Source organism: Leopardus geoffroyi, chromosome C1 (assembly GCF_018350155.1).
Source record: "Leopardus geoffroyi isolate Oge1 chromosome C1, O.geoffroyi_Oge1_pat1.0, whole genome shotgun sequence".
NCBI classification, from domain to species: Eukaryota; Metazoa; Chordata; class Mammalia; order Carnivora; family Felidae; genus Leopardus; species Leopardus geoffroyi.
Window position 1 is genome coordinate 111,520,845 of NC_059328.1, and position 14,091 is coordinate 111,534,935.

Genomic DNA, 14,091 nt, shown 5'->3' on the forward strand with positions numbered 1-14,091 from the left:
GTTTTTAAAATTGTGTATATATGCTACGACGGCTGAAATGTATGTACACAACAAAAGTTGACAGCTGCAAAGAGAAATACACAAATCTGTTTTCTGAGTGGAATGTAGCCAATAGAACAAGCAGACCAAAAAGCCACAGAAGAGTGTCTTTTTATGTAACCTGGATATGAATACAAATATAAAAGATTGATGATTGTAAAAGTTAAAATTATTTCCTATTCTTTGTCTTGCCTTTTCACATCCTTAATGGAGTCTTTTGATGAACAAGTTTTTAATTTTAATATAAATCAACTTTGCATGTCTTTTCCTTTATGGTGAAACTTTTTGAATTCCAACAAAGTTTTGCTTATCCCTAAGGTCGTAAAGATACTCTCTTTGAATTATTCTCTAGAAACTTGTTTTAACCTTTCACATTTAGTTGTACAATTCACCTGTAATGGATAATGGGTGTGTATGAGATAGAAGTCAAGGGGTCCCTGGCTGGCTCAGTCTGTGGAGCATGCGACTCTTAATCTCGGGATCGTAAGTTTGAGCCCCATGTTGTATATAGAGATTACTTAAAAATAAAATGTTTTAGGGGCACCTGGGTGGCTCAGTTGGTTAAGCGACTGACTTCGGCTTGGGTCATGATCTCGCTGTTTGTGAGTTTGAGCCCCGTGTTGGGCTCTGTGCTGACAGCTCAGAGCCTGGAGCCTGCTTCAGATTCTGTGTTTCCCCCTCTCTCTACCCCTCTCCTGCTCATGCTCTGTGTCTATCTCTTAATAATAAATAAACGTTAAAAAAATTTTTTTTAGGGGCGCCTGGGTGGCGCAGTCGGTTAAGCGTCCGACTTCAGCCAGGTCACGATCTCGCGGTCTGGGAGTTCCAGCCCCGCGTCAGGCTCTGGGCTGATGGCTCAGAGCCTGGAGCCTGTTTCCGATTCTGTGTCTCCCTCTCTCTCTCTGCCCCTCCCCCGTTCATGCTCTGTCTCTCTCTGTCCCAAAAATAAATAAAAAAACGTTGAAAAAAAAAATTTTTTTTTAATAAATAAATAAATAAAATGTTTTAAAAAAGAAAAAAGTCAAGGTATATCCCCCCCCCCCATTTGGAATATCCAGTTGACCCAGATCATCCTTTCCTGCTCCTCTGTAGTGCTATCTTTGTCATTACATGTAGTGTCTATGATTTCCAGTCTGTCTCAGCAGTATCTTCTCTATTCTCTTGGTCTCTTTATCCTTGTATTGTTAATATAGAACTGCTGATATTTGGTTGTATATGTCCTCTAAGCTTGTTATTCCTCAGGATTGCCTTGGCTTTTACTTTTTCCCATTCCCATATAAATTTTAAACCAAGCTTTTGCAAAAATTACAAAGTATAGCCAATGTTTTCTGAGTACAAAGCAATGAAATTGGAACTTCATTACAAAATGAAACAAAATATCCTTGCCACCCAGAAATTTAAGATGTCCTTGTCAGGCTGCCTGAGTGGCTCAGTTGGTTTTGAGCATAGGACTCTGGATTTCAGCTTGGATCATGATCCTAGGGTCATGGGATCGAGCCCTACATTGGGCTCCATGCTGAGCATGGAACCTGCTTAAAAGATTCTCTCTCTCTCCCACTACCCCTCTCCTCTACTCACAGTCTCTCGCTCAAAAAAAAAAAAAAGATTAAAGAAAAAAGACATGTTTGTTAAACAGGTCTTGCATTGAAACATCATTAATTACTAAAGCAAGAGAGTGAAACTAGATGAATTTAGAGTCTAAGATGGTAGCAGGATAGCAGAGTGAAGCTAAGGAAAATAGGAAGAATTCATTCAACAAATATTTGGGAACCTGTTTGCCAGATTGTGTGGACATTGCTCTTGTGGAGCTCATACTCAGTTAAGCAGCATTTTACAAGAATAAGATGTGTTTCTCTAGTTTGGAGAGTTAACGATCAGCTTGGTTATAGGTTGAGTTCAGTGAGAAAAACAGCATACTAGGTGAACCATTGGAAAGGTCTTTCTAAGTATGACGTGAAATTTAGAAGCTATAAAGAAAAGACTGACCATAAAAATAAAATACTATGCCTGGAAAACATTACCATAAACAAAACAAAACTGCAAATGTGAGGATTGTGCTGTCCCTGTCATTTACAGAGGGCTAATTTCCATAATTTTTATTTTATTTTATTATTTTTTTTAATGTTTATTTTTGAGAGAGAGAGAGAGAGACAAAGACAGAGCACAAGTGGGGAAGGTGCAGAGAGAGAGAGAGAAGGACACAGAGATTTTGAAGCAGGCTCCAGGCTCTGCGCTATCAGCACCGAGCCCAACCTGAGGTTCAAACTCACAAACCGTGAGATCATAATCTGAGCTAAGTCAGATGGTTAACGGACTGAGCCACCCAGGCGCTAATTTCCCTAATTTTTAAAGAGCCTTTCCATACCAATAAGACAAAGCTCCAACAGGAAATGGACATAGGATATTGGGAGTTCCATAGAGAAAGAATTACAAATGGCTTTTAAACATGGAAAAAAAAGGCTCACCCTTATTCATGCAAAGAAAGATGCCTTTTAGTTTTCAGTCCAGATATTGGCACCTATTAATATTTGATAACCTGTAGTAGTGAGAAGCTGGGGGAACAGGTGTATTTATGCTTTGCTGGAAGGAGAATTAATTAGTGTAACTTCTGTGGAAAGTGGAAAGTTTGGTATTTCACAAAATTTCAAATACATACGCCTAAATGTCAGTGGCAAAACGTATAAACAAATTATAGTTGCAGTCATAGGGTGAAATAGTGTAAAGCCTTAAAAATGAGACTGCTTTATGCCAATATGAATTGGTCTCCAGATTCTGTTGTTAAATGTGGAAAGTGCAGAACATTGTACTGTACCCAGTGTGTAGAGTATGCTGCCATTTATATAATAAAAGGAGATAGTAAATACATATGTGTACAAATAGGTATATCAGTGTAGGCTTAGGCTATTTCTGGAAGGAGACCTAAGAAAACTAGTAACACTACCGTCTAGCGTGGGAGTCAGTTTTTTTGCTATATGCTTTTTTTTTTTTTTTTTTTCAACGTTTATTTATTTTTGGGACAGAGAGAGACAGAGCATGAACGGGGGAGGGGCAGAGAGAGAGGGAGACACAGAATCAGAAACAGGCTCCAGGCTCCGAGCCATCAGCCCAGAGCCTGACGCGGGGCTCGAACTCACGGACCGCGAGATCGTGACCTGGCTGAAGTCGGATGCTTAACCGACTGCGCCACCCAGGCGCCCCTGCTATATGCTTTTTGATACCTGTTTAATTTTTGTTCTTTGTGAATGTATTACTTTAAAAAGGCAAAACATAAAAAAAAAAAAAAAAAGGCAAAACATTTAAGAGCAGTTATACAGAAGAAAATCTGTAAAAAAGTTGTGATAACCCTGGCAAATTTACCTGGCCTTTAGGGTTTTAACCAAGAAGATTTGGAAGAGGAAAAAAGTGAAACCCAGGTAAAAGAAGCAGAAGATTCAGATTCTGATGATAACATAAAGAGAGGAAAACAGTAAGTTTGTTTTATTTTATTTTTTTAATTTGTTAAAGAGAACTTAAAAAATGAAGGTTAGAACCTATCAAACTTTGTTTTTTCTTATTTTGGTTCCTTATTAAGTGTAGGAAAGAACCTGTTCCATTTTTCTTTTACTTCTCTATATACAGTGCTGTCTGAAAATCTGTTTACTCTTGTTATTTTTTTCATTTGCCCTGTGCTCAGCTGTCTTGATTTGTGGGGTTATATGGTGTCACCTTCACCAAGTAAGCTCTTGACTTACTGAAAAATAACCTAATAATTAGAATACTTTTTTTTTTTTTTTTTTTTTTTGAGAGAAAAGCTGACTTTGGGATCCCAGGGGCAATAAGGTAAAGTTTTAGCTACAAAATATTAGTCGATTGAATTTCACATACTTTTGTGAGACGGTTGGAATCTGTGTTCAGAGAAGTCTGGTATCTTGAAAGGTGCCAAATTCTAATAAGTACTTGCGCTTTAGAAGAAAGCAGCATTTCATGGAGTTAGAATTAAGAAAGTTGGTGGTTATTAACTGTGACAAAAGGAAATATGTATAAAGGGGGTTTGTATTTCACTTGATTTTGTGTTGCTGCTTAGTATGGACTTTCTGTCGGATTTCGAGATGATGTTGCAGCGGAAGAAGAGCATGAGCGGCAAGCGCAGACGGAACCGTGATGGCGGTACTTTCATCAGTGACGCCGATGACGTAGTGAGTGCCATGATCGTCAAGATGAATGAAGCTGCTGAGGTGAGATGGACCGCTGCCAGCCCCCTCTTGCCTTTCCTTACTTGATTTGTTGTGTGGCCTTTTCAGGGAAGGGAAGGAAGAAGTATCTGGCGATCGTGTAGCTGAAATAAGACTGAACATGGGTGTTCAATTGTTGAAATAAATGTATTGATAGGAGTATATTATCTTGTTTTCCGTGTTGGTAGAATTTGAAATTTTCTGTAATTCAAATAGGAGAAAGCATCCAAGTAAACAAGAACAGTAACATTGTTCCCCTAAATTTGTAATTGGTAAAGCTAATTACTCTGATAGTTTTGTAGGTTTGACAGAATTTGGGGTTCTACAAAAACGTATTATCCTTTCTTGTAGAAAAAATTGTTACCCCTAAAGTTTAGGGGGCACCTGGGTGGCTCAGTCAGATAAAGCATCCAGCTCTTGATCTCAGCTCAGGTCTTGATCTCAGGGTCGTGAATTCAAGCCCTGCCTTGGGCTCTATGCTAGGGGTGAAGCCAATAAATACTGCTGTTTGAAAAATCTTTTTCTTCCTGGATAGGAAGACAGACAGTTGAATAATCAAAAAAAGCCAGCACTGAAAAAATTAACATTATTGCCGACTGTGGTCATGCACCTTAAGAAGTAAGTATTGTGTTTTCTTGAAAAATTTTTTTCCTTTTAATGGAATAATATTCAAACTATGTACCAGTGTTCTAGAGATGTTAAAGAATGACTGTCTTCTATCAATTCACAGAAAAATAGTAATGAATAGAATCTCCTGAATCATGTTACTTCCTCACAGATCTTTAACCTTTGCTCCCTGATACAAACAGAAAAATGGCAAACTGATACTAAGGAAAGAAAAGCATATAAACTACTGCCTTCATTCTTTATAGACCGTCTTATCTTGAGTCTGGTAAAGTTGCATCTCCTTTCCCGGTGTGGCAGAGAGCAGAGCAGATTCTGAGGGACTACTTGAAGCATATATTGTAGAGTCTTATATGACCAGTTATTATCATGAAGTATGTCACTGGTCCTTCTGGAATAAGGACCTTTTTTTGGTAGATCTTGTCATGAGGCTCTTCCATTGGTGTACTCATATTCCTGACTCACTTTGTTTTCTCCTTGAACCTAACCATAGCTGACAGCATAGGCTAGAACTTTCCACTAGAAAATTGCTACCTTAATCCCAAGAAGCAGTTTTCTGTTGCAGATTTCATATATGTAATATTGTCATAATATGTCAATAGAGTAATTGATTCTGTACATAAAATGGAATTTAAATATTTGTATTTCTTTGGGATTTTTTTTTTTCTGCTAAGAGAATAATATTCTCCTTGATGTCCTGCAAAGAATAGCACAGTTCTATCACCTAACTAGTTTGAGAATCTCTAAACATTATTATTATTTTTTTCAGTTGTAATAATTGGAGCTTACTGTCTGTACCATTCATATCAACATTAACCCATCTTGTATAATTCATGTTTTTAACAAATGATCTTTGCCTGTCAAATCTGTTTTTAAAGTAGGAACTACATTTCATACTGCTTTTGAAATAGGATGAAATAATGTATATGAGTAACTTTAAAAGTAGTTTTTGGGGGCGCCTGGGTGGCTCAGTCGGTTAAGCTTCCGACTTCGGCTCAGGTCATGATCTTACAGTCCGTGAGTTCGAGCCCCACGTTGGGCTCTGTGCTGCCAGCTCAGAGCCTGGAGCCTGCTTCGGATTCTGTGTCTCCCTCTCTCTCTCTGCCCCTCCCCTGTTCATGCTCTGTCTCTCTCTGTCTCAAAAATAAATAAGCGTTAAATAAATAAATAAATAAATAAAGTAGGTTTTGGAAATTTCACTAAACATATAAGAAAATCCAGAGAAAGCTACAGTGCAACCAAGGTTCATAGACTTGACTTTTTTTTTTAATTACTGCAGGCAAGACCTTAAAGAAACATTTATTGACAGCGGTGTGATGTCTGCCATCAAAGAATGGCTCTCCCCTCTACCGGATAGGAGTTTGCCAGCACTAAAGATTCGAGAGGAGCTGTTGAAGATTCTACAAGAGGTTAGAGGCGGATAATTTGACTGTATGCTCCTCTAATTGTCTGTTGTGGTTTGTATAATCACAACCTCTGTGTTTTACCGTATGTTCTTATACATTCTCTCTGACATAGTCTGCCGGAACAGGGGTTTCATGTTATATGTGTTTAGTAGGAACATATCAAATAAAATGAGCATAAAAAGGAAGGCCTTATAAAATTTTATGTAACTATAGGGGCGCCTGGGTGGCGCAGTCGGTTAAGCGTCCGACTTCAGCCAGGTCACGATCTCGCTGTCCGTGAGTTCGAGCCCCGCGTCGGGCTCTGGGCTGATGGCTCGGAGCCTGGAGCCTGTTTCTGATTCTGTGTCTCCCTCTCTCTCTGCACCTCCCCCATTCATGCTCTGTCTCTCTCTGTCCCAAAAATAAATAAACATTGAAAAAAAAAAATTTTTTTATGTAACTATAGAATTGAAAGAAAAAGATCTTGGAGTCGTGGTTGTTTATCTGAGAGTAATCATACAGTAGTGGACATGTTCTGGGGAGGCACTTGAAGTAGAACAGGCACCAACTTCAGTCAGATAAACTTGCATGTGAGTCTTGAGCTGGGCTGCTTTATGTGGCTGTGACACCTTGGGCAGGCTGCTTAACTTCTGAAGGAATTCCCAAGGAACTTCCTTTGTGCCAGGTGTTCATACATGTTTTGGTTCATTTATTCCTCACGACAAACCTGCAAGGTAGGTGTATTGTCTTCATTCTACAGATGAGGAAATTAAGACTCGGAGAAGTTAAATGACTTGTCCAAGGTCACATAACTAGCAGATGGCTATGCTTGGGTTCAGACTGATTCAGAGGCCTGTATTGACTCTTGTTTTAAACTACTAACCTCTGAGTGTGGTTAGTTTACATTTTCTCACATTAAGTTTTACTTTGGCTCAATATAATACGGAACTCTCAACTTTTGATGTGAACACAGAGTATCTTTGTGTTCAATGTCTGCAGATCCTGAAAATGGATTTTTTGTTACTCTATTGTGAATGAACCAGACCTTGGAGGTCCTCTAGAGTAGATTGGCAGGACTCCCAGCTTCTGAGTGATTAATGTGTATGTATGTGTTTATGTTCCCCAGCTACCTAGTGTGAGCCAGGAGACCCTGAAGCATAGTGGGATTGGACGAGCAGTGATGTATCTCTATAAACACCCCAAGGAATCAAGGTCCAACAAGGATATGGCAGGGAAATTAATCAGTATGTACATTTTGCTTTTTGTTTGTTGTGTTTGTGTATATCAGAAAGACATGTATATATAACTATATTTTTGTCAAGATTCATTTAAAATGAGTTCATAAAGTAGAATAGAAAATTTTTTGGTAATTTCTTATAGGTACCAGGTTTTTTTTTAACCCTTAGACTTAAAATGTTTCTCAGCAGATTTAAGTATGCTGTCGATATTAAAGATAGCAAGTGAAAAGTTGTCTAAGCCTGGATCAAGAGCATGTATAGAGAGGGGTTAGTGTACAGGCCCTAGAGTCAGTCATACCTGGGTTCAGATCCTTACTGCATATCCTTAGGCAAGTGATTTAAGCTCTGAGCCTTGGTTTCCTCCTCTGTAAAATAATTATGTATTCATTTAAGTAAAAGTTACATGAGAGGATATATATAAAGCATGGTGCTTAGCACATAGTAAGTCCTCAAGAAATGTTAGCCACTAATGCTATTGTTGTTAACTTTTATAATGATCTCCAAAGCCTTTTGCATGTTCTATTTAATGATACCAGAGAAATCCAGGAGTCTGGATGAAATTCATCTAATCTGTTACCATATCATTTATGAAATCTTTCAGTTTTAAGAATGAAACCATGTGTTTTCATCGTTCTCCTTAACTCTTCCTGTGCTCTGTGTTGGAAAGGAATGTTTTCAACTTCAAGGGTATATCAAAAAATAACTACTCCTCTATGTGAATACAGTAATTATTTTTCTCCTCAACTTCTGAGATTATCAAAACTTTTTGAGAGAAATTTATTTTTTGTTATAAATCAGAGAAATGTTACATTTTTGATCTTGTTAATAATTTGTAGTGCGCTATTGTATGAGAACTTTTATGCATTAGTTCTCAACTCTGATTTTGCCCTCTGCTTAGAGAAACAGAGTATTTCCAGTGATACCCATGACTTACTGTAACAGTGATTCTGAATCCAGTAGTGGGGTCGGTGGGTCTGTGTATGTAAAGATACATAGGCCCCCTGAGACCCCCTGCTTCCTTCTTACTTGGTAACACCTATCTTCTGTGTGTGAAGTTTTCTGCTTGTTTTGATAGTGTATTAAGTGGAACATTATGTTGAGGACAAAAACGTCAGTTGGCACTTCTGGACTTTTCAATGACTAAACAGTGGCCATGTAGTAGTTTCCTTCATGGTCACGTCCCTGTAGCAGCTTTCTTAGAGTTCATGAAATCTAGACTCTACACAGCACTATTAAAATGCAATTTTTGAAGATGTAGACCATTTGACAATTTGACTTGTTTTTGGTTAAAATAGGAACATGGAAGAATTTGAAGACTTTCTATTTTCAGTAAATGGTTAGAAATTAGGCAATGAAATGTCAGCACTGCTAGTGATGATGCTCAGAGCGAGTCAGGTGTTACTTTTTGTAAACCTCTGTGGTGGTTATAGAATGACTTTTTTACCCTGAATTTTCTGAATCAGCTGAAGCTGGTGATTATACTGGTATTATGTGCTGCATATATCCTGAAATGATCTTGAAACAACGGTATCTTTAGGGAAAGAATATTCTAAATGCCTGGAATGTTACGTCACGCTGGGGTGTGATTGTTTCAGGGAATGGTAGCAGAAATGCTGTTTTGTGGTCTAAACAATCGATTTTTCCTTGTGACAGATGAATGGTCTCGGCCCATATTTGGTCTTACCTCAAACTACAAAGGTATGACAAGAGAAGAAAGAGAGCAGAGAGATCTAGAACAAATGCCTCAACGACGGAGAATGAACAGGTATGAGTAAGTGGAGTAAATATTATTGCAGTAATGCCGTTGTTTTGTAAATAAGATCAATAAGAATTCTGCAAGATGATAGCATTTTGTCTTTTCTGTCACCTTGATATGTCTGTGTAGATCACATCCTTTTAGTTTAAATGTGGTACTCTACCATGAAGGCCCACACACCCTCCTTTTTTGGTTCCATCTGGTGGAATGTGGCATCTGCCACAGTTTCAAAGGTTGCTTGTACAAAAAAACCTTTCCCTTTCTCAGGCCCATTTTCACATTCTTAGAGAAAAATTGTTACTGGTTCATTTTGTATCAACAAACCGGATATAGTTGCATCCAGGATGGCAGGGTTATAAGTGACAAAAATGGCAATTACTACTTACCCATGATGAAACCTGGTATACAAATGATCATTAAAAAGAGTAGTACTTCCACAAGATTAGAAGTAATCCCAGATCCGGTGTAAGGGAACTACCTGTGGTCTAAAAGTTGGCTTTGCTGTTTTTTTGTTAAATGATTCTGACATTCCTGGTATCTCATGGATTACTTTTTTCACAGCACTGGTGGCCAGACACCCCGAAGAGACCTGGAAAAGGTGCTGACAGGAGAAGAAAAGTAAGCTTTCTTATTGTATTTTCTTCTTAGACCTCATGTAGAAAATCTTCTGCTTGCTGCTTTGTTTTAAGAAAGATTCCAAAGGGGACCATGTTATGTTCACTTTGGTGGGGGATGATTTTCAGTTTAGCATTTATTGAATATCCCCAAATACACTGGTACTCTGGAGGATAGAAGATTGAGAAATAGTTCATTCAGTAAAGATTTGTTGCTGCTTGCTCCGTGCTAGACTCTGTTAAGCTGTGGGAATACAAAATTGAATTAAAGATAGTCCATGCTCATAAAAATGTCTGTAGAGGGATTATAGGCAAAGGGCAGAGCTTACATGAAGATATGGGGTTATTGTGCAAGGCCCATTTAAGGGATGGCAAGTAGACTGAAGTGGTTGGGTAGTAGTCTGGTGCCTGAGATGGTGGAAGATAAGGTTGGAAGTGTAGATGTGGGCCAAATTCTGAAGGTGAGGAATGTTTACTTCTCTTTGTTATTCCGTAGAAAGTGAGCAGAGACGGGAAATTGTCAGATTGGATTTGGAGTGCTGATGCTGCCGGCATCGTGGTGTAGGGTGGGTTGGAAGGCAGAGGAACTGAAGGCAGTGAAAGAGTTCAACTAAGGTGGTATTGGGGAAGCAGAAGGTTAGAAGACTTATTATTAGCAGGGGCAGAATTGCCAAGAGTTTGTGACCCTGTGGGTGGTGAGTTTGGCTAGAGTTGAAGACACTAACCACAATTTTACTGCAAGTAACTGAGACAGTGATACAACCATTTGCTGAAACGGAGAGGAAGAACAGATTTTGAGGACATAGGTGCGTTCTGGATTGAGTGTAGTTAACGTGAGATACCTAATGGGATGGATATTCCTATAAATATCATGGGTCTGAAACTTGGATTTGGAGCTGGAGACATAATAGGTTTGATCGTCATCTCCACAGACAAGTTCGTTGAATCAAGAAAGTATAGGGTAGAAAATAAACCATAAACTGTGCCACTTTGGAAAGCGGTGTAGCCAGTGAAGGCAAGTGAGTACACTTGTCGTACATGTTGGAAAGGACCCTAGGGAAGGGAGGAGGCCGTGCTAGAAAGGGGCAGTGGCAAGGGGCATGGGAAGTTGGCAGATGCTGCAGAGGGGCTTGTACAGTGAGTATTGGCAGTGAGGCAGCACCCAGATTGCAAGAGGAGAGCGAGAGGGGCTGGAGGGTGCTGGCGTTGTTGGTTTAGGGATAGGTTTGATGATGGGACAGATGCCAGCTTCAGGGGGTAATAGGTTATGAGAATTTTCTTTGGCTAGCCACTTAATTTATTCGCGTTTTTGAAGATTGTAGAAGCTTGATGTTAAGAATAGATTAAACTAAAAAAAAAAAAAAAAAAAAAAACCAGATTAAACTCTGTACAAGAGAATAGAAACAATTTAGAATTTTTTTGTCCTTCTCTCCCACACCAACCTATCCACACCCATTCTCCATTTACCCCTAGGGATGGAAAGTTACCTAAAAGTTGAGTGATTTGAATGCCCAGACATTTACAAATAGGCCTTAGTTTTGAAGGATGCTAGTCTTAATTTAGTCTCAAATGTGTACATAAAAAGTAACTGTACATCACACCATCAGATGCTGGCAAGGCTGCTGAGAAAGTAGCTCAACTCATACATTGCTGTGGGTAAAATGATACAGCTACTCTGGGAAACAGTTTGGCAGTTTCTTATAAAGTTAAACATGCAGCCACGGTATGACCCAGTATGACCCAGCACTTACAAACTCCTGGGCATTTTCCCAGAGAAATGAACACTTGTGTTTGCACAGAAACCCGTAGATGAGCAAACAGCTTTATTCATAATAGTCAAAACTGGAAACAACCCAGATGTCCTTCAGGAAGTGAGTGGTTAAGCTGTGGTACATCCATACTGTAGAATACCACCCAGCATTTAAAGGAACAAAATATTGACAGATGTAACAACTTGGATGGGTCCTCAAGGGGGTTATGTTTAGTGGATGAAGGTAGTTTCTAAAGATTACATAGTGTATTCCATTTATATAACATTGTTGAAATGCAAAAATCACAGAAATGAAGAGTAGATTCGTGGTCACCAGGGGTTAGAGGCTGGGCAGATGGGGTAGGGAGGTGGATGTGTTTTTATAAAAGGGTACCAGGACAGTCCCTTGTGGTGAATACATGAACCCGCACATGTGATAAAATTGTAAATACACTAACATACAAATAAGCATAAGTAAAAATGGCAAAATGTAAATAAAAACTGGTGGACTGTATCAACATCAATAAGGGTTGTGTTCTTTTTTGTCGTTGGTTTTTTTTTTTTTTTAAGTATTTATTTTGAGAGAGCACGCAAGCGAGAGAGGGGCAGGGAGAGGGGGCGAGAATCCCAAACAGGCTCTGTGCCGTCAGCGCAGGGCTCAATCTCATGCCTGTGAGATTTGACCTGGGCCAAGATCAAGAGTCAGATGCCCAACCAACTGAGCCACCCAGGTGCCCCAGTTGTGTTCTTGTAGCATAGTTTTGCATGTTGTTATCATTGGGAGAGACACTAGATCCTTCTGTATTATTTCTTAAACCACATGTAAACCTATAATTATTTCAACTTTTAAAGACAAGAAACAAAAATTACTATATTGCATATACAAAACCATGTAAACTGCTTTAGGCATACTCCATCTTGAGGGATCATTTTGGCTGTTTGAGTTTTCACGTGACAAGTGAACCTATGAGGAGCTCCACTAGACCAGAGAATTGGAATTTAGGGTTCTGGTGTGGGAAGCAACCTTGGAAAGGAGTGAGGCTTGATTGTGAAGCTGAGGAGAGGCTAGAAGGAATCCTGAAAATGCAGAGGAATTCAGCTTTGGGAGGGAAGTGGAAGAATTCTTAGAGTAAACGTGAGTGATAGCAAGGCCAGCTTAAGACAGCAAAGAGGGCACTTTGGGTGACCTGGGGAGGCAGAGAGGTTTGAGGCACCTGTGCAGTTAAATCAGCTGGGCCCAGCTGTGGGGGGTGCTGCATGACAGCATGCTCTTCTTCCTGTCCTCAGAGCTCTCAGACCTGGAGATCCTGGATTCTGTGCCCGTGCGAGGGTCCCCATGCCCTCAAACAAGGACTACGTTGTCAGACCTAAGTGGAATGTGGAAATGGAGTCATCCAGGGTAAGCAAGCAGGGAAATGGCAACCTGGATCTCAAGTGCACGTTACTGTTTTGTCTTTTTACTCCGTGTGTAATAACTCTTAACAGCTCTTAGGTTTATCTCATTTAAAGAGAGCTGTTTTCTGGCCTCTTAGCTAGCCAGATCATTCATTGCTTGTGAGCTTTACTTCAGACTTAAAGCAACATTATCCAGCCAGGAAGTTTCTTCTCATTAATCCCTTTGTTTCAACTGAATCTTGAAGCCTAGAGTGTTTTCATGCAGTCATTTTTTTAGAGCCATGAGAAACAACTCCCCTGCTTCTGCAGTCTTCCCCACCCCCAACCCCCCCGCCCTTTCTCTTCAGCTGTTTTAAGTAATTCTGTTGTGAAATATTTAGGGCAGATACTTCCTCTGTCATCATTGTAAATACTACTCCGTGATCTACATTGCTCTTCAGTAATCTCTTTTTATTCTCCATTCAAACCACTCTTTCTAGCCTGGTATTCTTAAAAAGGGCCTAAGCCGATTGGAAAAGCATAAGAGGCGATTTGCAGAACAGAAACGACTCAGCAAAGTGCACCGTGCTGTCAAGTTCAGCATTGAAGGCAACAGGATGCCCCTGTAGTCCTGGCCCTACCAGAGTGTATCCGGGAGGTATCCCCAAGGAAGCATGCTCTGTGCATGGGCTTGAATTGTCAGCAGCTAGAGTGAAAACAAGTGTGCGTGTGCTTTCTTAACCAGAAAAGGCCTGGCCCACTTTTAGTTACTGAAGTAATGAACTTAACAAACACTTTGTGACTTTCGAGTCCTACTGAATGTTTAGAAATGGATATGGAAGTCCCTTCCTTTATTGGTACCCCAGGAATTCATATATAATTAAGTCCCTGATGAGAATTTGGTCTTCCTCTTACCCATTTTTATTGAAAATGCTTTTTTAGGGTCCAGGATCATAGCGGTCTGCATTACAGGCATGTGAATGTGAATGTAGCTTCTTAGTGGAAGGGAGGTGGCTTTTTCCCACATTATCTGTGTGCATTTGAGGGCCCAGTGCATAAAGCCTTGCACTGAACACTTAGGAGATAAATTTGATTGATGG

The 14,091-nt window shown here is 39.6% G+C and overlaps 1 protein-coding gene across 11 annotated transcripts in view; it reads left to right on the forward strand.

The window, feature by feature from the left end:
• The window catches only part of IWS1 (interacts with SUPT6H, CTD assembly factor 1), a 51,959-nt gene that overhangs the window by 23,742 nt on the left and 14,126 nt on the right, over positions 1-14,091 (forward strand). For 8 of the 11 annotated variants that reach the window (XM_045479400.1, XM_045479394.1, XM_045479397.1 and 5 more), the window contains 8 exons: positions 3,408-3,505; positions 4,103-4,253; positions 4,786-4,868; positions 6,154-6,283; positions 7,386-7,503; positions 9,151-9,262; positions 9,815-9,871; positions 12,905-13,016. In XM_045479400.1, coding sequence (XP_045335356.1) covers positions 3,408-3,505; positions 4,103-4,253; positions 4,786-4,868; positions 6,154-6,283; positions 7,386-7,503; positions 9,151-9,262; positions 9,815-9,871; positions 12,905-13,016 — 861 coding nt within the window. Of the gene's footprint in view, positions 1-3,407; positions 3,506-4,102; positions 4,254-4,785; positions 4,869-6,153; positions 6,284-7,385; positions 7,504-9,150; positions 9,263-9,814; positions 9,872-12,904; positions 13,017-13,491; positions 13,650-14,091 lie in introns of those variants that run through there. The other 3 variants (XR_006712771.1, XM_045479395.1, XM_045479402.1) reach the window with 2 other exon arrangements.